General features: G+C 46.9%; 2 protein-coding genes across 2 annotated transcripts in view; one reads left to right on the top strand and one right to left on the bottom strand.

The window, feature by feature from the left end:
* The window catches only part of LOC311102000 (roundabout homolog 1-like), a gene marked incomplete at its 3' end in the record, with an annotated part of 517698 nt that overhangs the window by 24600 nt on the left and 466518 nt on the right, over positions 1 to 26580 (bottom strand). The window contains exons 7-14 of the mRNA XM_084143224.1: positions 21153 to 21304; positions 20586 to 20757; positions 11270 to 11475; positions 10129 to 10210; positions 9698 to 9863; positions 9242 to 9408; positions 8956 to 9077; positions 5773 to 6004 (exon numbers count right to left, since the gene is read on the bottom strand). Coding sequence (XP_083999350.1) covers positions 5773 to 6004; positions 8956 to 9077; positions 9242 to 9408; positions 9698 to 9863; positions 10129 to 10210; positions 11270 to 11475; positions 20586 to 20757; positions 21153 to 21304 — 1299 coding nt within the window. The remainder of the gene's footprint in view (positions 1 to 5772; positions 6005 to 8955; positions 9078 to 9241; positions 9409 to 9697; positions 9864 to 10128; positions 10211 to 11269; positions 11476 to 20585; positions 20758 to 21152; positions 21305 to 26580) is intronic.
* LOC311102094 (E3 SUMO-protein ligase ZBED1-like) lies at positions 373 to 2985 on the top strand. Its single transcript, XM_084143319.1, has 3 exons — positions 373 to 942; positions 1437 to 2065; positions 2150 to 2985. The coding sequence occupies exons 1-3, from the start codon at positions 384 to 386 to the stop codon at positions 2540 to 2542; spliced, it is 1581 nt and encodes a 526-aa protein (XP_083999445.1). The 5' UTR covers positions 373 to 383; the 3' UTR covers positions 2543 to 2985.

Raw genomic sequence — 26580 nt, forward strand, 5'->3', positions numbered from 1 at the left:
ATTTGACTGAACGCGATTTTCTAATCGCAACGTGCGCGATTTGAGGTGGTCACGTGACGCGACTTTTCATGCTGTCCAGCGCAATGGCCTCTTGCTCGACGGAACAGTCAGAAACTGACACAGCTGATACTTTAATATCGAAGAGGAACAGCACGTCGGTGGTGTGGAACTATTTTGGTTTAAAAAAAGAAGATGCTGAGCAGCGTCAGGTGTTGTGCAGAGCATGCCGTGCTCCGATTGCTACTTCACGGGGTAACACTACAAACCTGTTTCAGCACTTAAAAAAATACCACAAATCAATGCATGACAGTTGTATGACCAAAATGCCGAGCATCAGTGCGCGAGACAAGCCAAATACCTCAAGACAGGGATCACTGACAGAAATGTTCGAAAGTGTCACTCCGTATGAACGTAATTCAAAACGGCACGGAGAAATCACTCGGACAATAACCGAGTTCATAGCCAAAGATATGATGCCTCTCAGCACGGTGACCAAGCCTGGGTTCATGGCATTAATACATACGCTTGATAAACGTTACAGTATACCCTCCCGCACATACTTCAGTCAGACTGCCATACCGGAGCTGTACAAAAAGTGCAAAGAGAAAGTCGCCGCGGAACTTAAAACGGTGGAGTTTTTTGCTAGCACTACTGATATGTGGTCAAGCCGCACAGCTGAGCCGTACCAGAGTCTTACAGTCCATTTTATTGATGAAGATTTCAACCTCCGAGCTCGCTGCCTACAAACTACCTACTTCCCAGACGATCACACAGGGGAAAATATTGCAGCCGGCCTGAGAGAAGGGCTTGTCAGCTGGGATCTCCACGAGGAGAATCACGTCTGCATCACGACGGACAACGCGTCGAATATGGTGCTTGCTGCGCGGCTTAATGAATGGACGAGGCTCCAATGTTTTGGCCACAGATTACATCTTGCCATTGGTAAGTTATCGTGTGTGTGTGTGTGTGTGTGTGTGTGTGTGTGTGTGTGTGTGTTTGTGTGTGTGTGTGTGTGTGCGCGAGTGCGAGAGAGAGAGATGCGTCGATTAGTAAAGCTGAATATACAAATATATATAAATGATATTATATAAATCGGATGGGATTAAATAAATTCATACTTCCACTCCTTTTCTAATATGTAAATTCATTTTACTTGCTTATATCATATGTCTGTCTGTGGTGGAATGCCCACCTGCATTTTTTTTCTTTTCTTGTTTTTGTTTTTTACATGTTTTTTTAGTGTTTATGAGAGAGAGAGAGAGAGAAAGAGAGAGAGAATTGACATGCAAATAAAGACCCTTTGAATTGAGAGAGAGAGAGAGGATGTGTTGTGGATGTGTGTATTTCAGAATTACAGCTAATTTGAGTGTGTAATAGTGAGAGCCTTGTATCAAAACTCAAATTGTGTGTAATACACTACTTTTTATTTCTTTTAGAAAATGCACTCAAAGATGACAGAGTGTCAAGGGCAACAGCACTGTGCAGGAAGCTGGTGGGGCACTTTTCCCACAGTTGGAAGAAGAAAGCAGCCCTGACGGAGGCACAGAGAGAGCTCAAACTCCCTGAGCACAACCTCATAACGGAGTGCCCAACAAGATGGGGTTCTAAAGAAATGATGATTGCCAGAGTGCTTGAACAGGCCAAAGCCATTTCTCAGGTATTGTCTGGAGATCGATATGCACGCTCCCTTATCCCAACCTGGCAGGATATTGACGTGTTGGAGTCGATTCACAAGGCACTGCATCCTCTACTGGAGTTTACTGATGCTCTTTCTGGAGAGGAGTATGTAAGCATCTCCTACCTCAAGCCAGTTCTCCACCTTTTTGCCACATCAGTCCTGGCTGAAGATGCTGAGGACACTGACCTGACTAAATCAATAAAAACCAAAGTCCTAGCATACCTCAATAACAAATATGGAGACCCAAACATCCAGGAGCTTTTGGATGTTGCCTGTTTCCTGGACCCTAGGTTCAAAATACAGTACATCAGTACAGACAACATCCCTGCTATCAAGACTCGTCTGAAGACAGAGATAGTAGACTTGGCACAACGTACATATCATTGGGTAAATAATTATGTATTTCACAAAAACAAAAATTTTCTGTAAAATCTAACTGGAAAACTAATGGCTGTTGTTTTCATCTAATAGGAGAAGAGGTCTCGTACTGAAACTGTTCAGATGCCTCAAAGTGCACAGTCCTTGGGGGAAAAGACGAAGAGGTCTCTTGGCAGTTTTTTCAAGACCAGTTCAGCCTCTCCTTCTTTGCCTGTAAATCTTGAAGATGTCGCAGAGGCAGAGATAAACAATTACCTGATGACTCCTACCATTGATGGAGAAGATGATCCATTGGCTTGGTGGAGGGTGCACAAGATCAGCTACCCACAGTTGTGCACCATGGCACGCAAGTATCTTTGTGTACCTGCTACAAGCGCTCCCTCAGAGCGTCTTTTTAGCACAGGAGGGAATATTGTGACTTGCACTCGCTCAGCCTTGAAGCCAGAAAAAGTCAATATTCTGGTTTTCTTAGCAAAAAACCTGTGAGCCACTGAGAACAGAACTGTTGGATAAGTATGGCTGGCAGTGCCATACTCGTAGTGAACTTTAGTCTGTGTGGTGTGTTATTGTTGTGTACTTGAGATAAGTGAGGCTCATCTATTTTATATTATAATATTCAAATCGTTTATAAAAAATAGTTTGTCTAAATTAAAAGTGCATTTCTCATTTTTTATTTATAACTTTATTTACTTTGATTTTACAAAATATTTTCAAAGCAAATTCCTTGTTTCAGTTGTGTGAAATGTTACTGACTTGGGAGCAGTAAGATACATACAATTTAAAATTATTTTTTTCTTAAGACTGTACCTTTTGCACACAGTGTTTACAAAGTTCATGCCTTTGTTTAAATTATTTAAATGCACAGTGGCAAAGCCACAGATGTTTCTGTAATGAGCAGTTCAATAAAAATGTCATTTATTTCAAGTCATACATGTTTGAATTTAATTCTAACAAATAGACCCAGCCTATGGGAAAGAACATTTCACACTAAATGTATATACTATTGTGTTGGTCATATTTAAATCATTCATTATGTTTTGTAGGGGAAAAAGGATAAATAAATTAAATCGCATATTAAATCGCAATCGCAATATTGGGGGCAAAAAATCGCAATTAGATTATTTTCCAAAATCGTTCAGCCTTATACAGCGCTCATAAATGGATCCTATTCAGAAGAGAACAGAAGTCGAAATGACAGTCACAGTTGGACTCTATTCTCTATTCACTACAGTGGCTTGCGAAAGTATTCAGCCCCCTTGGCATTTTTCCTATTTTGTTGACTTACAACCTGGAAGTAAAATAGATTTTTTTGGGGTTTGCATCATTTGATTTACACAACATGCCTACCACTTTGAAGATGCAAAATATGTTTTATTGTGAAACAAAAAAACACAAAACTTGAGCATGCATTAATATTCACCCCTCCAAAGTCAATACTTTGTAGAGCCACCTTTTGCAGCAATTACAGATGCAAGTCTCTTGGGGTTTGTCTCTATAAGCTTGGCACATCTAGCCACTGGGATTATTGCCCATTCTTCAAGGCAAAACTGCTCCAGCTCCTTCAAGTTGGATGGTTTCCGCTAGTGTACAGCAATCTTTAAGTCATACATTTACATTTTGCATTTTAGCAGACGCTCTTATCCAGAGTGACTTACAGTTAGTGAGTGCATACATTTTCATACTGGCCCCCCGTGGGAAATGAACCCACAACCCTGACGTTGCAAGCTCCATGCTCTACAAACTGAGCTACAGGTCTGGGCTTTGACTAGGCCATTCCAAGACATTTAAATGTTTCCCCTTAAACCACTCAAGTGTTGCTTTAGCAGTATGCTTAGGGTCATTGTCCTGCTGGAAGGTGAACCTCCGTCCCAGTCTCAAGTCTCTGGAAGACTGAAACAGGTTTCCGTCAAGAATTTCCCTGTATTTAGCGCCATCCATCATTCCTTCAATTCTGACCAGTTTCCCAGTCCCTGCCGATGAAAAACATCCCCACAGCATGATGATGCCACCACCATCCTTCACTGTGGAGATGGTGTTCTCGGGGTGATGAGATCTGTTGGGTTTGCGCCAGACATAGCATTTTCCTTGAAGGCCAAAAAGCAAAATTTTAGTCTCATCTGACCAGAGTACCGTCTTCCATATATTTGGGGAGTCTCCCACATGCCTTTTGGCGAACACCAAATGTGTTTGCTTATTTTTTTATTTAAGCAATGGCTTTTTTCAGGCCACTCTTCTGTAAAGCCCAGCTCTGTGGAGTGTACGGCTTAAAGTGGTCCTATGGACAGATACTCCAATCTCCGCTGTGGAGCTTTGCAGCTCCTTCAGGGTTATCTTTGGTCTCTTTGTTGCCTCTTTGATTAATGCCCTCCTTGCCTTGTCTGTGAGTTTTGGTGGGCGGCCCTCTCTTGGCAGGTTTGTTGTGGTGCCATATTCTTTCAATTTTTTAATAATGGATTTAATGATGCCCGTGGGATGTTCAAAGTTTCTGATATTTTTTTTATAACCCAACCCTGATCTGTACTTCTCCACAACTTTGTCCCTGGCCTGTTTGGAGAGCTCCTTGGTCTTCATGGTGCCGCTTGCTTGGTGGTGCCCCTTGCTTAGTGGTGTTGCAGACTCTGGGGCCTTTCAGAACAGGTGTATATATACTGAGATCATGTGACACTTAGATTGCACACAGGTGGACTTTATTTAACAAATTATGTGACTTCTGAAGGTAATTGGTTGCACCATAACTTATTTAGGGGCTTCATAGCAAAGGGGGTGAATACATATGCACGCACCACTTTTCCGTTATTTATTTTTTAGAATTTTTTGAAGCAAGTAATTTTTTTAATTTCACTTCACCAATTTGGACTTTTTTGTGCATGTCCATTACATGAAATCCAAATAAAAATCTATTTAATTTACAGGTTGTAATGCAACAAAATAGGAAAAACACCAAGGGGGATTAATATTTTTGCAAGGCTATGACTATTTTTCTTTGTTCAGAGAAAGTGTTTTCAGGGGGGGGGGGGGGGGGGGGGATAAAATTGCAGTTTATTCAAACAAAGAGAATTCTGATTGCAATGTTTACGCCTGTGTGTTCTGTGATGATTCTACCCTGATGAGTATAATTAAAGTTAATTAATTATGACAACATACAACATAGCACTCTTAATCTCGTTCCGATTGACTGTAATGAAATCAGGCATTCCTGCTCACGGGAGTGAGGCCATCGTGTTTGAACTCCGAAAACAATTAGCAACACAATTAGCAACAAAGCATTGCTGAATACAAAAGGGAGGAATGAAAACACACACCCACACACATTTTGGCTAACAGTCTTTTTTTCAGTCAGCTCCTCTCTCATTCATTCCTTAACTTCTCACGACACTTCTGTCTTTCATATGGCCTATATGAGCTCTGGGTTGCACCCAAACCCTGGAAGATTTCCGTAACCACACAACCATACCCTTTGAACAATTAGCACAGCACTTATTTGAACGTAGTATTTGGGTTCATCATCCTCTGGGTTTCACAGGACTTTTTCAAACAGTACAACATCTGCCCTAACACACAGAAAACACCACAGAAAATAATATAATCCTTTACTCTCTACACACGCTTGGAACAGCTGTTGTTCTCACACACATGAATAGTCACGGACAAACTCTGTGCACACACACACACACACACACACACACACACACACACACACAGACATGTCCACCCACCTTCCTCCAGAGTCTTGGCTATCTTGACCTCACTGTCTGTTCCCTGGAACTCGTTGAAGAAGGGGCGAACTTTGAACTCGTAGGTGACTCCCTTCCTGAGCTGGGGCACCACAGTGCTGTCCTCCCCTGGGGTTCTCACCTCAAACACAGCCCAGTCACTCCTCTGCTGCCCCTCTGGAGAGGCCCTGTACATCACTTTATAACCCTGGATGTACTGAGACTGCTGCTCCACCTAGTGGCCAGGGGAGATAACAACACACACACACGGTCAGCTTGACCCTATTTAGGCACTCAGAGTGACTCTACAGTGGAAAGTCTCTCAGCATCATTCTGGAACACATTATTAATAGACAGCTCAGTTGTAGCTGTAGTCCAGTGTAACTAATGTGGCTGTCCCTGGCTGGCTGGCTGGCTGGCTGGCTGGCTGGCGGACAGGCGGGGACCGGAGTGCTAATTCATCACATGGCCATCCACCTATCCGTCCATCCATCTATCCATCCATCCCTCCGTCTGTGTGTCGGCCAGTGGAGCGGATCCATTTGGAGCAGCAGCGATGTGTGGAAACCGCAGCGCACCATGAGGTCATAGCCCAGAGGTTCCTGAGAGTCTGGTCCTGGTTAGAGGGGGCTAGAACAGGGTACCCAGAACAGCCTGGCCCATCTCCTCCTGACTTACTGGGAATGTACTGGGTTCTTTAGTCTAGGATCAGGGGGACAGTGGAGCCTCTCATACAGACTGACTCACACCAGGGGACAGGACAGGCTGAGGGTACAGAGAGAGTCTTGATGACAGAGATCATATCATTTAATAGAGCATTGGTAAAGGTGGATCTTGATTTAGAGAGGCTCTGTATAGAGTCAGTCATGGCTGATGGCATGTTTTAGTGAACTTCAGATCATCTATTCATACAGTATGCCTCTACTGTATGTGTGAATTCTACAATACAACTTATTGGTGTGAACTAGAATGGTACTGTACTGCACTGTACTGTAGTGTACTGTACTATCAAATGAGGTCTCTGTGAAAGGTAGGCAGTACTTTTTTTGATCCCTCTCCTATAATATGTGCTGTCGGCTCAGGTGGTCTTCATTAGGCTCAGAACTGTGCAACTGTTAAGCAGAACCACATAAGAGCAACATTACAGCCCAGAAACTCTGCCATGAGAGTCCATTTAACCCCACAAAACCTACCAAACCATGGCCATGTAAAGAGTGCATGTAAATACAATGCACAGTTCTTAGTGACTCCTGGTGGGAAAGTCTAGTTGAGTTGGTTTCTCCTGGAGCATTCCAGTCTGACAAAGTAACAGGGAGACGGGCTGTCAGACAGGGTAACTGGGAGACGGGCTGCCAGACAGGGTAACTGGGAGACGGGCTGCCAGACAGGGTAACAGGGAGACGGGCTGCCAGACAGGGTAACAGGGAGACGGGCTGTCAGACAGGGTAACAGGGAGACGGGCTGCCAGACAGGGTAACAGGGAGACGGGCTGTCAGACAGGGTAACAGGGAGACGGGCTGCCAGACAGGGTAACAGGGAGACGGGCTGCCAGACAGGGTAACAGGGAGACGGGCTGCCAGACAGGGTAACTGGGAGACGGGCTGCCAGACAGGGTAACTGGGAGACGGGCTGCCAGACAGGGTAACAGGGAGACGGGCTGCCAGACAGGGTAACAGGGAGACGGGCTGTCAGACAGGGTAACAGGGAGACGGGCTGTCAGACAGGGTAACAGGGAGACGGGCTGTCAGACAGGGTAACAGGGAGACGGGCTGTCAGACAGGGTAACAGGGAGACAGGCTGCCAGACAGGGTAACAGGGAGACAGGCTGCCAGACAGAGTACTAGGTAACAGGGAGCCAGACAGGGTAACAGGGAGCCAGACAGGGTAACAGGGTAACAGGGAGTTAGATAGGGTAACAGGGAGTTAGATAGGGTAACAGGGAGTTAGATAGGGTAACAGGGAGCCAAACAGGGTAACTAGGTAACAGGGGGCCAGACAGGGTAACTAGGTAACAGGGAGCCAATCAGGGTAACTAGGTAACAGGGAGCCAGACAGGGTAACTAGGTAACAGGGAGCCAGACAGGGTAACTAGGTAACAGGGAGCCAAACAGGATAACTAGGTAACAGGGAGCCAGACAGGGTAACTAGGCAGTGGTGCTCAGAAAGAGTCTTGGATCAATATTGGCATGTCAGTATCCTTTTCCCATTTCCCATTCATCACTCGATATGGTACCTAGTTATCCCTGGGAATGTAGGGGTTGGTCCAATTACCCCAAGAGTAGTAGCAGTCTATACTATATGAATAAGAAGCCAGTTTATAGAATACAGTATGTCTAGTGAGGTGTACAGTTATACTGTCCTTCTATTCAGCCCAACAGAACCTAGAATAGATAGACATGGAGCCAGTGGAATCATGGTAGCCAGACAGTGTTTAATATGATATCCACTATCTCACAGCATAGAGGTCCTAACACCTCTCCAAGCTGCCCTTTAACCTCTACCTCTCCAATATTCTCCTCTTTTCTCCTCCTCCTCCTCCCCCTCTCCTCCCACATCTGCAACCATTTCAGCCTGAGAGCACTAGTTGGCCGCCTCTTCCTTCTCACTTGTTTTAACAGCAGTCAAGTGTTTTCAATCTGTGAGGGCACAGGCTGGCACGCTTTGCTGCTGGGTGGCTTATGGCAGTGGACTGTGTGTTGTGGAGTGTTGTGAGTGGCCTGCTGTGGGTTGGTTTAGCTCTGACTGAAGACAGGCAAAAAGACAGGCAGACAGACAGGCAGACAGACAGGCAGACAGGTCCTATAGCAGCAGTGCTGGCCAGTGTGACTGGCCCTGACCAGATGGACACTTAGAGAGTTTTGACAGGGTTCCAGTCTATTCTCTCTCTCCGCAGTGCAGTGTCCGTCCTCTACAGGACGCTATGATGTTAGCACATTAGCACTGCTGGGTGGCCAAACAAATCGACCGTGAGCACAGAGCGCTCCAGACCTAGCCACTCCCCATGGTGACTTTGGAGCGAATGATAAAAATGATGCATTTCTGTTTTAAAATATATGCTAAAACATGCAAAGTACACAATAGGTATTAAAATAATATATAAACCATATACATACATGAGTTTACAAGAGGCACTCATTGGGAATGTAATCCCTAAAGCCCTGTTTTGAAGCAGAGAGAACCACTTACCGTCCACTGCACTCTGACGGAGGAGGAGGAGAGGATGGTGGGGTTGTGAAGGTGGATGACCACCTCTCCTAACTCCCTCTGGATCTGACGGTGATCCACTCCCTGACTGGTTGGGGGGATATCTGCACACACACACACGATAAATACATGTCCAGTAGGAACAGCAGAGGGTTCAGACAGGGACAAGGTCCAGACAGGGACAAGGTCCAGACAGGGACAAGGGTCCAGACAGGGACCTACTTTAAAGCGGCCCATTTCAAGGCATTAAGAGAGAGCAGAGACCCACCTTGTGTTTTGACAGTATCAGTGATGGGGCTCGGGTCACTCAGGCCGTAGGCATTAGCAGCTCGGACCAGGAAGAGGTAGACAGCACTGGCCTTCAGGCCCTTCAATACATACAACTCAGTCTTCACATGTTCTGCCAGGGTCTGCCAGCTGCTGCCTGAAGCATGACTAGGAGAGAAGGCAGAACAAATCAGGTTTAAAGTTCATACACACACTCAGACCGTAGGCGTTGTAGATATGTGGTAGTAGAGTACAGTTAACGGGTTGTGAAATCTGTTGTGAAATATAATGTAATGTTTTTACAATTCTATATAACTGCCTTAATTTAGCTGGAACCCAGGAAGAGTATATGCTGCCTTGGCAGGATCTAATGGGGATCCATAATAAATACAAATACACTGTGACATCACTTTATTTATTTTGGTCACAAGCGACCTCCTATGTCCTCTGCTCTTACCTGAAGGCCTCTATGATGTAGGATGTGGGGGTGGCTCCTGTGAGGTTGGGCTTCCAGGACAAGGTGACAGAGGTGCGGGTGACGTCAGTGACCTCAGGTTTGAAGGGGGCACTGGGGATCAGGTTGGGGTCAGTGGGTCTGGCCGGCTGCACTGGAACACCAAACTCTGAACATGGGGAGGGAGGAAAGGGGATCATGAGACATGACTGTTTTCAAAAAATCTAAATGAATACTTTATCAGTAATGCCAGACTATGGAATGCATACCAAGCGCATTCACACAAACACCTTCACATGCACACTCCCTGTGGTGGTGGCAAGATTGTGACATTCCAACTAAAAAAGCAATTACAGACTGAATGTAATTAATTCAATGTCTTATGGAGTGAAACCACAGTGACAGCAACAGCAGGCAGTAGCCCAGTGGCTTACCTTGAACCTCCAGGTAGGCCTTCCACGAGGCCTCGCCACTGGGAGTGGAGGCGATGCATGTGTACATGCCTGTGTCACCCAGCTGATAGACAGAAGAAAGGAGGACAGGAAATAGAGGGGAGAGAGGGACTAGATTAGTGATTGCTCTGGGTTAAAATGCAAATTACAAGGTACTGTCTGAACATCAGTGGAATTGGACTAAAATAGTGCTGCTTCCTCCCCAACCTCTCTCTCCCTCTCTCTCTCTCTCTCTCTCTCTCACCCTCTCTCTCACCCCCCCGACAGGTAACACAGCCCATCCAACTCCTTAATAATACATTAAAACCTCATCACAAAACGAATAACTATAGCTATACTAAAGTTACATTCATGAGAAGAAAAACTCACACGTCAAAGACACGGTGCGTTACCTCCAAACATCAATTAAATGTTAATTAATGTAAATTGCCTTAGGTAAGGTTTGGGTTGAAAACACATCACACTGTTCTCACAGCGATGCCCATTCACCACAGCCCTGTCACCACACAGAACACGCCTGCAGTCATCACAACACACACGCACACACACAGCAACTCTGACCCCTTGACGCCTCCATCTGGAGAATGCGTCGGCACCCCCCTGGTCTCTTCCTGAGTGTTCTGCTTCACACAGCTCCCTGTCACACTCTGTTGAGTGACAGGACAATAGTGTGTGTGAATTCACTTCAAACCCCTGACAGCTGATTGACAGCTCACTGAGGAGAGGAGAGGGCAGGCTGGGTGCTAGGAGGGAATTGATCACATTCCATTTGTCTTACTGAGGCAGTTGGCTACTACAGTAATCCTATATGTTGCTCAGTAGATCATACAGTTCTGTAGTATAAAGTCTTCATACACAGTCCGCCTGCAGTTTGATGTATTTTCTCAGGACTAGCACTCTGAACCAGACAGATAAATCAATTAATTGCTTTATCTTTATGCTTTGAAAAGCTTGGAGAGAGGGTCTATCATTCCATGTGTTTATACAGTGCATACAGTGAAGATGAGAGTTGCTTTCTATGTGTGTGCGAGGGTGTATGTGAATGTGTGTGTGTGTGTGTGTGTGTGTGTGTTTGTGTGTATATGTTTGAGTGTGTGTAAATGTGTGTCGGTGTGTGTGTTACCTTGGCGTAACGGATCTGCAGTGCGCCCGTGTCAAGCTGTTTGACACGGGAGTCGTGAGTGGACACCAACACCCCGTCCTTCCTCCACAGGATGGTGGGGGTGGGGTTACCAGTTGCTAGGCAACTCAGGACCACCGTCCCATCAACAGACACTGTCTGATTGGTCGGACCCTGGCGGACAACTGGAGGTGGGCGATCCGACACAACTAGAGAGAGAGAGAGAGAGAGAGAGAAAAAGAGAGAGAGAGAGGGGTAATTAGAGAGAGGGGGGGTGGGAGAGCGAGAGAGAGAGAGAGAGAGAGAGATAGAGCGTGAGAGAGAGAGAGAGAGAGAGAGAGAGAGAGAGAGAGAGAGAGAGAGAGAGAGAGAGAGAGAGAGAGAGAGAGAGAGAGAGCGAGAGAGAGACAGGGAGAGAGAGAGAGACAGGGAGAGTTACAGACTGTGTGGGTGAGAGAGAGAGAGAAAGGGAGAGTTACAGACTGTGTTGGTGAGAGAGAGAGAAAGGGAGAGTTACAGACTGTGTGGGTGAGAGAGAGAGAGAGACAGAAATAAATAGTTAAAGACTGTGGGTGAGAGAGAGACAGAAATAAATAGTTACAGACTGTGTGGGTGAGAGAAAGAGACAGGGAGAGTTACAGACTGTGTGGGTGAGAGAGAGATACAGGCAGAGTTAAAAACTGTGTGGGTGAGAGAGAGAGACAGGGAGAGGTACAGACTGTGTGGGTGAGAGAGAGAGAGAGAGAGAGAGAGAGAGAGAGAGAGAGAGAGAGAGAGAGAGAGAGAGAGAGAGAGAGAGAGAGAGAGAGAGTTACAGACTGTGTGGGTGAGAGAGAGAAAAAGAAAGAAAGAGTTAAATACTGCGTCGGTGAGAGAGAGAGAGACAGGGAGAGTTACAGACTGTGTGTTTGAGAGAGAGAGAGAGAGACAGGGAGAGTTACAAACTGTTTGGGTGAGAGAGAGAGACAGGGAGAGTTATATAGACTGTGTGGGTGAGAGGGAGAGATAGAGAGAGTTACAGACAGTGTGGGTGAGAGAGAGAGACAGGGAGAGTTACAGACTGTGTGGGTGAGAGAGAGACACAGAGAGAGTTAAATACTGTGTCGGTGAGAGAGAGAGAGACAGTGAGAGTTACAGACTGTGTGGATGAGAGAGAGAGACAGGGAGAGTTACAGACTGTGTGGGTGAGAGAGAGAGACAGGGAGAGTTGCAGACTCTGTGGGTGAGAAGGAGAGACAGGGAGAGTTACAGACTATGTGGGTGTGAGAGAGAGACAGAGAAAGAGAGTTACAGACTGTGTGGGTGAGAGAGAGACAGAGAGAGTTACAGACTGTGTAGGTGAGAGACAGAGAGAGTTACATACTGTGTGGGTGAGAGACAGAGCAGAAAGAACAACAATATTGTGGAATTGATGAGAATAATAAAAGATGGAGAGACAGTTATATAGTGGGTGTGCAGAGAAACACACAAAAGGCAGAGAAAGGTGAGAAATTCCCAAACACAAGGTAGCTGTGTGGTAGACGGAGTGAGAGAAAGAGTGAATGAAATCCAATGTTCACAACTGGAAGCAATTTTATAATCATTCAGCCGTCGGAGTTGACCTTAGCCAAACAAACGTGGTGTATTTAAAATAAAACAGGCTAGATACAAGTACTCTTTCTGCAGATCCAAACTCCTGGCTGCCAGTGGAGGCATGAACACTTACAGCCAACCAAACCCCCCCGCACCCATCACCCCTCCACCTCCTGAAACCACACCCCCTCCTGAAACCACACACCCAGTTAATAAAACACAGAAAATGGGAGAAAATGCTTCTAAATACCTAGCAGCACAGACAATGTTATTACCATGAAGAATGTTCCCACCCTCCTCCTCTGTCCCCTCTCATCCCCCTCTCTATGGGCATTCACAAATCGACACACACAGATTTAATTAAACGTACTTCGTCTCCATTTCATTTTCATTATGTAAATATAAAATAAAAAAGAAATATGCCATTTAGCAGACACTTTTATCCAATGCGACTTACAGTCATGTGTGCATACATTTTTACGGATGGGTGGTCCCGGGAATCGAACCCAATACCCTGGCTCTACCAATTGAGCTACAGAGGACCGCAGAACACTGTCCGTCTGTCACGGATTCAGCCGAGGCTGCCCCTCCTCCTTGCTCGGGCAGGCTTCGGCGTTCGTCGTCACCGGAGTACTAGCTGCTACCGATCCATGTATCTATGTTCGACTTGTTTTGTCGTCATTGGTCACACCTATTTCCCATCATGTAGTTATGTCTTCCCTATTTAACCCTCTCACACTGTGTGTTGTGCGTGTTTGTTCATGTTTTGGTTGTCGTTAGGGTTTGTTCCCTCCCTGTGTGGAGGTTTTTGTTCATTCATTTACCTATGAGTAAAGTACGCTTTTTGATTAGCTCTGTGTCCTGCGCCTGACTTCGCCTACCGCATTACACTGACGCCTTGACAGAAACACGCACCATAACATGGAGTCAGCAGGTACAGCAATGCCAGCCGGATCGATAGAGGAACGCGTCCAACAACAAGCAGCCATGATCCAGGCTCTCGGCACCGCTATGGAACGAGTGGTTAATACCATGGAGCGATGGGAGAGAGGAGGTATCCCTATACCTCCTCCAATTACACCACCACCAACTCCGCTGTCCACCTCTTCACCGTCTGGGTCCAGTGGGATTCGTCTCTCGCTCCCGAGGGCATATGACGGTACAGCTGCCGGGTGTCAGGGTTTTCTGCTCCAGGTAGAGCTCTACCTGGCAACCATCCACCCGGCTCCCTCGGGATACGAGAGCGTGTCCGCCCTCATCTCCTGTCTGTCCGCTAAAGCTCTTGAGTGGGCCAACGCCGAGTGGGGGGGAATAGACGCCACAACTGTAAGCTATGCAGAGTTTACCCGCCGCTTTAGGGTGGTATTCGATCATCCAGCAGAGGGGAGAGCGGCGGGTGAGCGTCTATTCCACCTCACACAGGGGAAGAGGAGCGCGCATGAGTTTGCATTGGACTTTCGGACTCTGGCTGCCAGCGCAGGATGGAATGAGAGGGCCCTCATCGACCACTACCGTTGCAGCTTAAGGGAGGACGTTCGTTGGGAACTGGCCTGCAGGGACACCAACCTAAACCTGTACCAACTGGTGGATATGTCAATCCGACTGGATAACCTGTTGGCCACCCGCGGACGTCCGGATCAGGGGCCGTCCATTCCATGCCCCAGCACCTCCGACCCTACCCCTATGGAGCTCGGAGGTGCTGCTATGAGGGTGACCGGTAGAGGGGCCGTCCCCTGCACCAACTGTGGCCGCAGAGGACACACTGCTGGTCGGTGCTGGGGAGGGCCTTCAAGGAGTCGAGGCAGTAGGCAGAGCGCTCGTGGACCATTTCAGGTGAGTAGGCACCCAACTCACCCAGAGCTCCCTGTTGCGCATATGTGTATAGATGTTGTATTTCCCGAGTTTTCTTCTCATTCCCAGCATAAGGTGCTAGTAGATTCAGGCGCAGCTGGGAACTTTATTGATCGTCAGTTTACCCGTAGGTTAGGGATTCCTATTGTGCCAGTTGATGTGCCCTTCCCTATACATGCCCTAGATAGTCGCCCTTTAGGGTCAGGTCTGATTAGGGACGTCACAGCGCCACTCTGGATGAAGACGCAGGAGGGGCATGAGGAAACAATTAGTCTATATCTGATTGATTCTCCTGCGACTCCAGTGGTGTTGGGGCTTCCCTGGTTAACTTCTCATGACCCCACTATTTCATGGCAACAGAGGGCTCTCAAGGGATGGTCAAGTCAGTGCTCGGGGAGGTGTGTAGGTGTTTCCGTAGGGGCAACTACGGTGGAAAGTCCAAACCAGGTTCCCACCATGCACATTCCGCCTAAATATGCCGATTTGGCTCTCGCCTTCTGTAAAAAGAAGGCGACTCAATTACCACCCCATCGACAGGGGGATTGTGCATTAAACCTCCAAGTAGGCGTTGCGCTTCCCCGGAGTCATGTGTATCCTCTGTCACAGGAAGAGACGGCGGCTATGGAAACATATGTCACCGATTCTCTGAGGCAAGGATACATTCGGCCTTCCACTTCCCCTGTGTCATCGAGTTTCTTTTTTGTGAAGAAGAAGGATGGTGGCTTACGCCCGTGCATTGACTACCGTGGTCTTAATCAGATCACTGTAAAATACAGCTATCCACTACCTCTGATTGCGAGTATGACGGAGTCATTGCACGGGGCGCGCTTCTTCACGAAATTGGATCTCAGGAGCGCATACAACCTGGTGCGTATCCGGGAGGGAGTTGAGTGGAAGACACCATTTAGTACCACCTCTGGGCACTATGAGTACCTCGTCATGCCATACGGTTTGATTAATGCTCCATCAGTCTTCCAATCTTTTGTTGATGAGATTTTCAGGGACCTGCATGGACAGGGTGTAGTGGTGTATATTGATGACATTCTCATATACTCCGCTACACGGGCCGAGCATGTGTCCCTGGTGCGTCAGGTGCTTGGTCGACTGTTGGAGCATGACCTGTATGTGAAGGCGGAGATATGTCTGTTCTTCCAAGAGTCCATCTCCTTCCTAGGACACTGCCTGTCTGCGTCAGGTGTGGAGATGGAGATTGACCGCATTTCGGCCGTGCGTAATTGGCCGACTCCAACCACGGTGAAGGAGGTGCAGCGATTCTTGGGTTTTGCCAACTACTACCGGAGGTTTATCCGGGGCTTTGGTCAGGTAGCGGCTCCCATTACCTCCTTGCTAAAGGGAGGACCGGTGCATCTACAGTGGTCAGCTGAGGCGAACAGGGCTTTTGGTCATCTGAAGGACCTGTTTACTTCGGCTCTTGTGCTGGCTCATCCGGATCCTTCCTTGGCATTCCAGGTTGAGGTGGACGCGTCCGAGGCTGGGATTGGAGCTGTACTGTCTCAGCACTCGGGTACGCCACCAAAACTCCGCCCCTGTGCTTTCTTTTCTAAGAAGCTCAGTCCGGCGGAGCGCAACTATGATGTGGGGGACCGGGAGCTGTTAGCTGTGGTTAAAGCTCTGAAAGTGTGGAGGCATTGGCTTAAGGGGGCTAAACACCCTTTTCTCATTTTGACTGACCATCGCAATCTGGAGTACATCCGGGCGGCGAGGAGGTTGAACCCTCGACAGGCAAGGTGGGCCATGTTCTTCACTCGCTTTGTGTTTACTCTCACTTACAGACCAGGTTCCCAGAATGCCCTGCCCCGACTGTATGACACAGAGGAGAGGTCCATTGAGCCCACTCCCATACTTCCGGTGTCGTGTCTGGAGGCTCCGGTGGTGTGGGAGGTTGACGCGGACATTGAGCGGGCGTTACGTACCGAACCCACTCCCCCCCAGTGTCCAGAGGGTCGGATGTACGTGCCGCTCGAGGTTCGTGATCGATTGATCTATTGGGCTCACACATCACCCTCCTCTGGTCATCCTGGCATCGGTCAGACAGTGCACTGTCTTAGTGGGAAGTACTGGTGGCCCACTTTAGCCAAGGACGTGAGGGTTTGTGTTTTCTCCTGCTCGGTGTGCGCCCAGTGAAAGGTACCTAGACACCTGCCCAGAGGGAAATTACAACCCCTACCCGTTCCACAACGGCCGTGGTCCCACCTATCGGTGGATTTTGTGACAGACCTTCCCCCCTCACAAGGGAACACCACGATCCTGGTCGTTGTGGATCGGTTTTCCAAGTCCTGCCGTCTCATTCCTATGCCAAGTCTCCCTACAGCCCTACACACTGCTGAGGCCCTGTTTACACACGTCTTCCGGCACTACGGGGTACCTGAGGATATTGTGTCGGATCGGGGTCCCCAGTTCACCTCAAGGGTCGGGTTTTATCCCCTGGGCAGAGATGGGCCAAAACTCACTCCGCCACTCCTCTAGTAACCTTACTCCTTTCCAGTGTGTGTTAGGTTATCAGCCGATCCTGGCACCTTGGCATCAGAGCCAGATCGAGGCTCCTGCGGTAGATGAGTGGTTTCGGCGCTCGGAAGAGACCTGGAACGCTGCTCATGTACACCTGCAGCGGGCCATCAGGCGACAAAAGGCGAGCCACCGCAGTGAGGCTCTCGACCCGAAACCTGCCTCTTCGCCTGCCCTGCCGGAAGCTGGGTCAGCGGTTTGTGGGGCCATTTAAAGTCCTGAGGAGATTGAACGAGGTTTGTTATAGGTTACAGCTTCCTCTTAATTCTGTATTAACCCCTCGTTCCATGTGTCTCTCCTCAGGCCGGTAGTAGCTGGTCCACTCCAGGAGTCTGAGGTACGGGAGGTTCCTCCGCCCCACTGGACATCGAGGGGGCACCGGCGTACTCGGTCCGTTCCATCTTGGATATTAGGTGTCGGGTGGGGGGCCTGCAGTATCTCGTGGAGTGGGAGGGGTACGGTCCGGAGGAACGGTGCTGGGTCCCCAGGAGGGACATTCTAGATCCCTCCATGTTGAGGGATTTCCACCGTAGTCATCCGACTCGCCCTGCTCCACGTCCTCCTGGCCGTCGCCGGGGTCGGCACGCGGCTCAAGGGGGGGGGGGGGGGGGGGTACTGTCACGGATTCAGCCGAGGCTGCCCCTCCTCCTTGCTTGGGCAGGCTTCGGCGTTCGTCGTCACCGGAGTACTAGCTGCTACCGATCCATGTATCTATGTTCGACTTGTTTTGTCTTCATTGGTCACACCTGTTTCCCATCATGTAGTTATGTCTTCCCTATTTAACCCTCTGTCTCACACTGTGTGTTGTGCGTGTTCGTTCATGTTTTGATTGTCGTTAGTGTGTGGGTTTGTTCCCTCCCTGTGCGGAGGTTTTTGTTCATTCATTTACCTACGAGTAAAGTACGCTTTTTGATTAGCTCTGTGTCCTGCGCCTGACTTCGCCTACCGCATTACACTGACGCCTTGACACCGTCATGTCCCTGCTAATGTAGATTGCCACTGAGGCATTCATGCTGCTAATGCTGCTATTGATAACCAATTCTGCCAGTGCATTTGATTTGGTCAGAAGGTTGTTTAGTTCAAATGAATAGCAAATCCCTTATAAACATACAGTATGTGTATCCCCATTTATATACACATTATGTAGGACATACAGTACCAGTCAAAAGTCTGGACACACCTACTCATTCAAGGGTTTATCTTTATTTTTTACTTTTTTCTACATTGTAGAATAATAGTGAAGACATCAAAACTATGAAATAATACATATTGAATCATGTAGTAATCAGAAAAGTGTTAAATAAATCAAAATATATTTGAGATTTGAGATTCTTCAAAGTCTCAACATCAACTGTTCAGAGGAGACCGTGTGAATCAGGCCTTCATGGTTGAATTGCTGCAAAGAAACCACTACTAAAGGACACCAATAACAAGAAGATACTTGCTTGGGCCAAGAAACACGAGCAATGGACATTAGACCGGTGGAAATTTGGTCTGGAGTCCAAATTTGAGATTTTTGGTTCCAACCGCTGTGGCTTTGTGAGACGCGGTGTGGGTGAACGGATGACCTCCACATGTGTATTTCCCACTGTAAAGCATGGAGGAGGAAGTGTTATGGTGAGGGGGTGCTTTGCTGGTGACACTGTCAGTGATTTATTTAGAATTCAAAGCACACTTAACCAGCATGGCTACCACAGCATTCTGCAGTGATGCGCCATCCCATCTGGTTTGCGCTTAGTGGGACTATCATTTGTTTTTCAACAGGAAAATGACCCAACACACCTCCAGGCTGTGTAAGGGCCATTTGACCAAGAAGGAGAGTGATGAGGTGCTGCATCAGATGACTTGGCCTCCACAATCACCCGACCTCAACCCAATTGAGATGAGTTGGACCGCAGAGTGAAGGAAAAGCATCCAACAAGTGCTCAGCACATGTGGGAACTCCTTCAAGACTGTTGGAAAAGCATTCCGGGTGAAGCTGGTTGAGAGAATGCCAAGAATGTGCAAAGCTGTCATCAAGGCAAAGGGTGGCTATTTGAAGAATCTCAAATCTCAAATTTTATTTTGATTTGTTTAATGCTTTTTTGGATACTACATGATTCCATATGTGTTATTTCATAGTTTTGATGTCTTCACTATTATTCTACAATAAAGAAAATAGTAAAAATAAAGAAAAATCCTGGAATGAGTAGGTGTGGCCAAACATTTGACTGGTAGTGTATATACGCCTGAAAATGTACACACACCCAGTGTAGTATAATAGATGGGAGACTGGCTCTTTGCTTTGGTGCTGGTGCTGGTGTAATTACTAAAACATTGTCACTCTGACCTGTAATTACCAGATCTGCCTGCAGAGAAGAGGAGGCCTGCTCCCTTTAATAACTGTTATTATCTCCTCTTTCTAACATCTACCAGGCCCTGCCACACCACAGAGGGAGAGAGAGAGAGAGAGAGAGAGAGAGAGAGAGAGAGAGAGAGAGAGAGAGAGAGAGAGAGAGAGAGAGAGAGAGAGAGAGCTCAGGCCCAGCTACAAAGGTAGAGGAAGGAGGTACAAAATAAAGTTGTTGAGCGGTATCTGGTTAGTGAGGTTTGAATCTAGGTCAGAGGTATCTGGATAGAGAGGTTTGAATCTAGGTGAGCAGTATCTGGTTAGAGATGTTTGAATCTAGGGGAGCAGTATCTGGTTAGAGATGTTTGAATCTAGGGGAGCGGTATCTGGTTAGAGAGTGTTGAATCTAGGTGAGAGGTATCTGGTTAGAAAGGTTTGAATCTAGGTGAGCGGTATCTGGTTAGAGAGGTTTGAATCTAGGTGAGAGTTAGACAAAATAATAGTCACTGGAGAGACTGAGTGAGTCACTATGGAAACGCTGGGACTAGAGCCAAGGTGACTACACTACCAGGCTGGCTGCATTGACTGAGAGTGATTAGAGGTCTGAACCAGGCCTCACCACAAAGACAGATCCCTCCACCAGCAGGCTAGTCTGTCAACAAGACTCCTAGAGGACACACCAGCCAGCGTGAATGCTACACTGCCAGAAGCCAACAGCCCAGAGCCAAGAGGCAAGCCAGGCTTCTGGAGAAGATGAGTCACCACAGAGTCTCCAACTCTGACAGGAGCACAGAGACCAGGCCAGACTTTGAGAACAGTCTGGCAAAAACTCCACAGACCTCAATACGTACTTTAGACACTTAAATACAGCTCATGTATATTATGATGTGCTTTTTCAAATCCTTACATGTCTATGTGCCAAGGTGTGACAATACCACCAAGATGCCTCCAAGAGCAAATTATGGGAGTCGCTGATTGGCGGAACCCCTCCCTCTGAAGCCTCCCTGTTCCCTGTGATTGGCTCTCTGGGCTGTCACTCACCGTCAGTGACCTCCAGCAGGGCCTTGGTGATGACAGAGCCAGCGATGTTGAGGGCCTGGCAGCTGTAGTAGCCCATGTCTGAGCGCTCTGCATCTGTGATAGTCAGGTCCCCCGTCTGGGAGACGGAGACGCGGCTAGACGGCTGGGGGGGCTGGTAGGAGAAGAGCAGGTTCTGGAGGAGGGAGAGGAGAGAAGATATATATAGACAGAGAAGAGAGAAGACAGGACAGATATAGACAGAGAAGAGAGAAAACAGGACAGATATAGACAGAGAAGAAAGAAGACAGATCAGATAAAGACAGAGAAGAGAGAAGACAGATCAGATATAGACAGTAGGCTATAGAAGACCTTAAGAGGTGGTAGAATGGAACAGTCCAATTGAAGCATCAGTGTGAAGGTCAGTGATGTTCACTGATTTTATGGCTGGTTTTATAGATAGGAATATCATATTTAAAAAAAAGAATGAAGACTATGATTTGTCTTTCTTTTTTTTTGTTCTATAAGCATTCCTCAACATGTGCTCATGTTGGGCTCCTCGTGTACTGTAGGTCCCCCACACCCACTCACCTGGCTGCCCTCTCTCTGCCAGAAGATAGCAGGTTGGGGGTTTCCTGTGGCCTCACACTGGAAGGTGACAGTCCTCCCCACCGCCACCACCTGGTTCCTGGGCCGCACCACAAACACAGGGGGCACTAGGGGACAGGCAGGGGGACAGTTAGCTAACATACTGACACAGCATCACATATCACATAACATCAGACAGAGATATCAGACATAACAGTTAATATGCTGATCTGGCTCATTTGAATGGAAAACAAAGGAATTTGAATGTAACAGATATGGGTTCTGTATTTAAATGAGCTGGGGTTATGGATTCAGGTTGTCTCTGTTTAGAGTAGACTTTGCTGGTTGCTGGTGCGTGGATGGAAGAACGTTCTAAACTGAAAGTCAGTGCAATCCATAATGCAGGCTGTGTATATATTAACAGTTTAATGAATAGAGAAAACAGGTGTGTGGCCCCAGTGGGTCTCTGCATTAGCATGGGCAAGGACACAGACCAATAACATTTACATGGAAATGGAGGATAAATGAGCCATCTGTCCAGGCTGACACCCTCCAATAGGAGCATCCCAGACCAGGCCCAGCCAGGATGCGGCATCCATGCATCTTAATGACAAACTCCATTTCAGAGTGAAGCGCTGTGTCACCGCCCAATGTCACACACACAGTTCTGCAGTGACACCGGGCCTCGCTGTGCTAACAGGCCTGTGTGGAGGGACACAGCCTGAATGCGGAGGGCCAGCGGCTGGGCAAATTACACCTTAATTTCTGAGGACAGCAGGTACGTACGCCTGGATAATATTACTACGCCCCAGACATTTTAACGCTGATACGGGCCATGTAATAGATACACAAAAGCAATCTGCACCCTGTCACTCCACATACAGACACAATTTGTCCACAGGTAAAATTGGATATTTGGTAATGCATAAAGCAACACAACAAGGTGGGGAAAATAATATAATTAAATTATTTGGTTTTACCTTGGATTACTTAGACCATAGAGCAGATTTTTACCCATTAATGTCCTTTAGTCACTGTTGCCATTGACAAGTGAAACATGAGTGCTGATTGGTGGGTGGAGGATGATGGAAGGAGGATGGAGGGGGTGGTGCTGTGACAGCTTCCTGTCTCTGTCATGGCGTCAGGGTGAATAGGTGACAGGTGACATTTCAACTTACCAGAAACGACTGAAAGGAAACAGAAAGACGACAGATCAACACAAAAGGCAAGAGATGAATAAGTAAATCATAAACACCATGAAATACAATAACATGAAATACAATAACATGAAATACAAAAACATGAAACAAAGACGAGAGATAAGGAAGGCAACAATATGATGTTTCATGGATCAAAATAATCATGTCATTGTCACTGAATGAATATGAGACATGGCATGTCAGGCCAGTCCAGTGGGAAATGAAGCACATTGGTGACTCATTACATATGTAAAAATAATGCAGACAACCAATGAATAGCAACAACAATAAACACATAGTACATCCATACGCTTTTCAACAGTACTCTCTGCATGACGTTGTTAGAAGAGTCTGTTTTTACCCTTGTTTCCTCAAGAGCACATACTAAAAAGGAAACATGAAAAACTAAACAAATACATATTTTAAGAAAAACAAAACAGATGTTGAAAAGTGTTTATTCTCCAACCAGGTTAAAGGAAGATGACGGTGAGCCTCTCCTCTCCACTCTTGACTAACAAGGTTTTAGAGTCTCCTGAGGACCAGCAACACCACACAGCCCCTATCCAACCTCTAACCGTATAGCCTTGCATATGGAACACCATGCCATAAAAACACAATGTGAATGTTAACTGTCACACTCTGGCCATAAATCTTCCCCAGCCAATCAGCCACCTAATCTGTCTGCCTCAACGGCTCCCACAGATAAAAACGCTGTCACTCAGAGTAATGATCCTCCCCTCCCCCCACCTATCACAGGCTTTAAAATGCAGATAAGGCTTACTTCAAAAGGTTCCATAGGAAGAGGGTATCTGTGTGTCGGACCAAGGAGGAATCTCTGTATCTCACACACAGGAGCACAAGCACCCGCATGCGCACAAAACGTGCAGACACACACTCACATACACACACCCACACAAGACCGCATTCAGCACACACCCATAAAGATACACACCCTTAAACAGCACCCTCACTCCCTACACTCACCTCCATTCATGTGTGTCTAAGCCTTTAATGAGGTAACCCTACCTCTGCCATGCTGCTGTGATCACAGTGGTGGACCTGGAACCTGGGGGGAGGGGTCAGCTCTAAGCCTGTCTGGGTCACAACTGTGTGGGGGCTAGGATGCCACGCAACGCTGGGGCTGGTGTATGTCTGTGTGTGTCAGGCTCTATCTGTGTTGTGATCAGAGGGAGTTGGAGGGGAAGGGACTACAGAGCAGTGTAGCCCCCTGCCCAATGGGGGGTCTACTGTGTGCCAGGGACCACTGTAGAGTTATTAACAGGGATTGGAGCAGGGCTGCTGCTGTTCATGAGGCTCATATTAGCGCTGGGAGAGAAATGCATGCTAAGGCTTTAGTCTGATTAATAGGAGCTCCCACTGGGAGGACTGTGTTTGCTTGGGTGTGTGTGTGTGTGTGTGTGTTAGCGTGTGTGTAGGTCTGTAAACACTCATTAACTGGCCGCTTAGGCCTGCCCTGATACTCCACAACGAGCCCATAAGCAGCCTGTATGTACATTGGCATGCTGTAACCATCACAAGGCTGTATGTACATTGGCATGCTGTAACCTTCACAAGGCTGTATGTACATTGGCATGCTGTAACCTTCACAAGGCTGTACGTACATTGGCATGCTGTAACCATCACAAGGCTGTATATACATTGGCATGCTGTAACCATCACAAGGCTGTATGTACATTGGCATGCTGTAACCTTCACAAGGCTGTATGTACATTGGCATGCTGTAACCATCACAAGGCTGCATGTACATTGGCATGCTGTAACCTTCACAAGGCTGTATGTACATTGGCATGCTGTAACCATCACAAGGCTGTATGTACATTGGCATGCTGTAACCATCACAAGGCTGTATGTACATTGGCATGATGTAACCTTCACAAGGCTGTATGTACATTGGCATGCTGTAACCATCACAAGGCTGTATGTACATTGGCATGCTGTAACCATCACAAGGCTGTATGTACATTGGCATGCTGTAACCTTCACAAGGCTGTACGTACATTGGCATGCTGTAACCATCACAAGGCTGTATGTACATTGGCATGCTGTAACCATCACAAGGCTGTACGTACATTGGCATGCTGTAACCATCACAAGGCTGTATGTACATTGGCATGCTGTAACCATCACAAGGCTGTACGTACATTGGCATGCTGTAACCATCACAAGGCTGTATATACATTGGCATGGTGTAACCATCACAAGGCTGTATGTACATTGGCATGCTGTAACCTTCACAAGGCTGTATGTACATTGGCATGCTGTAACCTTCACAAGGCTGTGTGTACATTGGCATGCTGTAACCATCACAAGGCTGTATGTACATTGGCATGCTGTAACCTTCACAAGGCTGTATGTACATTGGCATGCTGTAACCTTCACAAGGCTGTGTGTACATTGGCATGCTGTAACCATCACAAGGCTGTATGTACATTGGCATGCTGTAACCATCACAAGGCTGTATGTGATTATTATGGAAAACAAAAAGGAATCAATCATGATTAAGATTGATATGATGTTGATATTTATAGGAGACAAAATAGTCCTGACTGTGTGTGGCCTGGTGGAGAGAGCCAATGAGAGTCCTGACTGTGTGTGGCCTGGTGGAGAGAGCCAATGAGAGTCCTGACTGTGTGTGGCCTGGTGGAGAGAGCCAATGAGAGTCCTGACTGTGTGTGGCCTCTAACAGCTTGTTCTGGGTCTACTGTATATAATCGTCATGCTTACTTTATTAATATGAGAACAGCTGAAGAGGAGAAGGCTCTGCCATGCACATTGGAGAGGACATGAAGTAAGTTCCCCTTTCTAACTCTCTCTGGTTGTTTAGGCAGCGCTTCTCTCATTCCAGTCCCTTTCCATGGGTTGTTAGTAAAACCACTCTAAGGGCTTCCACTCCATTCCAGTCCCTTTCCATGGGTTGTTAGTAAAACCACTCTAAGGGCTTCCACTCCATTCCACTCCCTTTCCATGGGTTGTTAGTAAAACCACTCTAAGGGCTTCCACTCCATTCCAGTCCCTTTCAATGGGTTGTTAGTAAAGCCACTCTAGGGGCTTCCACTCCATTCAAGTCCCTTTCCATGGGTTGTTAGTAAAGCCACTCTAGGGGCTTCCACTCCATTCAAGTCCCTTTCCATGGGTTGTTAGTAAAGCCACTCTAGGGGTTTCCACTCCATGCCTGTCCACAAATAAATCACAACTAATGGCAAAATGACCAGCAAAGAGAAACCCATTGGTTCCCTGCATTGTCTTACCAGTGAATATCCCTGATGGGTCTGGTTTCCTTAACAAAACACAAACACAAACACCACCACAGAACTATAATGTCTATATCTGATATCTCAGTCCAAATACTCTACTGAATGACTAAAGCTACACATTCTCATCTGGTGTAGATTAATTATTTTACAATGAAACAGTAAATCTAACCAAGCCCATGGCGTGGCCATTTATGTGTTTCTTACGTCAATAAATTGAATATTTGACTTGACATGTTTATAAGTCCAGAGGAGGTGTTACGGACAGGCAAACACGTGTGTAAAACAATCATTCACTGATTAAGTTAGTAATGAGAGCAGAGCAGAGAGAAAGAAAAATACCCCCGGGCGCCACGGCACAATGCTGACATTGTTCACTGAGGATCTGGCCATGAGAGGTGTGAAGAAAAATACCTCTGTCTGTCCATTCTGGAATGAATGGGCCAAACAAACCTGCATATAACTCTTTTAAGATTTCACTTTAGAGTCATGATAAATGAGTATAACACTTTTGATTCAAGCTAAAACTATTAAAATGAATATACTGTTCACATAACATACTGTAATCACAAAAATATGTATTCATGTTTTCCGCTACAGCTCGCAATACTGTGATGCTGTGAACTTTCCTTCCCGATCCGAGCCCTGTTTAAATGGCCCTTCAGTACCTTCATCATGGAGTTACTGGCAGAGCATTGAATTATCAGAATATTGACATTAATTCCACATAGGAGTAGAAAATCTGATTTACCCCAGTGTAATACACCATCTGAGCCAACCATTCACTACCACTGAACCCTTGTGTGGTGTTCATGTTTCTGTTATTCACCCAATGTTTGTGGGTCTGATGGACCCACAACATTATTGGGTTTTTAAAACAATACAGCTATAACAATTTACGTAAAAATACTTAATACTTAGATGTTGACTTATATCAATTACAAGCAATATAGACAGCAT

Source organism: Coregonus lavaretus, assembly GCF_964263955.1.
Source record: "Coregonus lavaretus genome assembly, chromosome: 26".
Lineage (NCBI taxonomy): Eukaryota > Metazoa > Chordata > Actinopteri > Salmoniformes > Salmonidae > Coregonus > Coregonus lavaretus.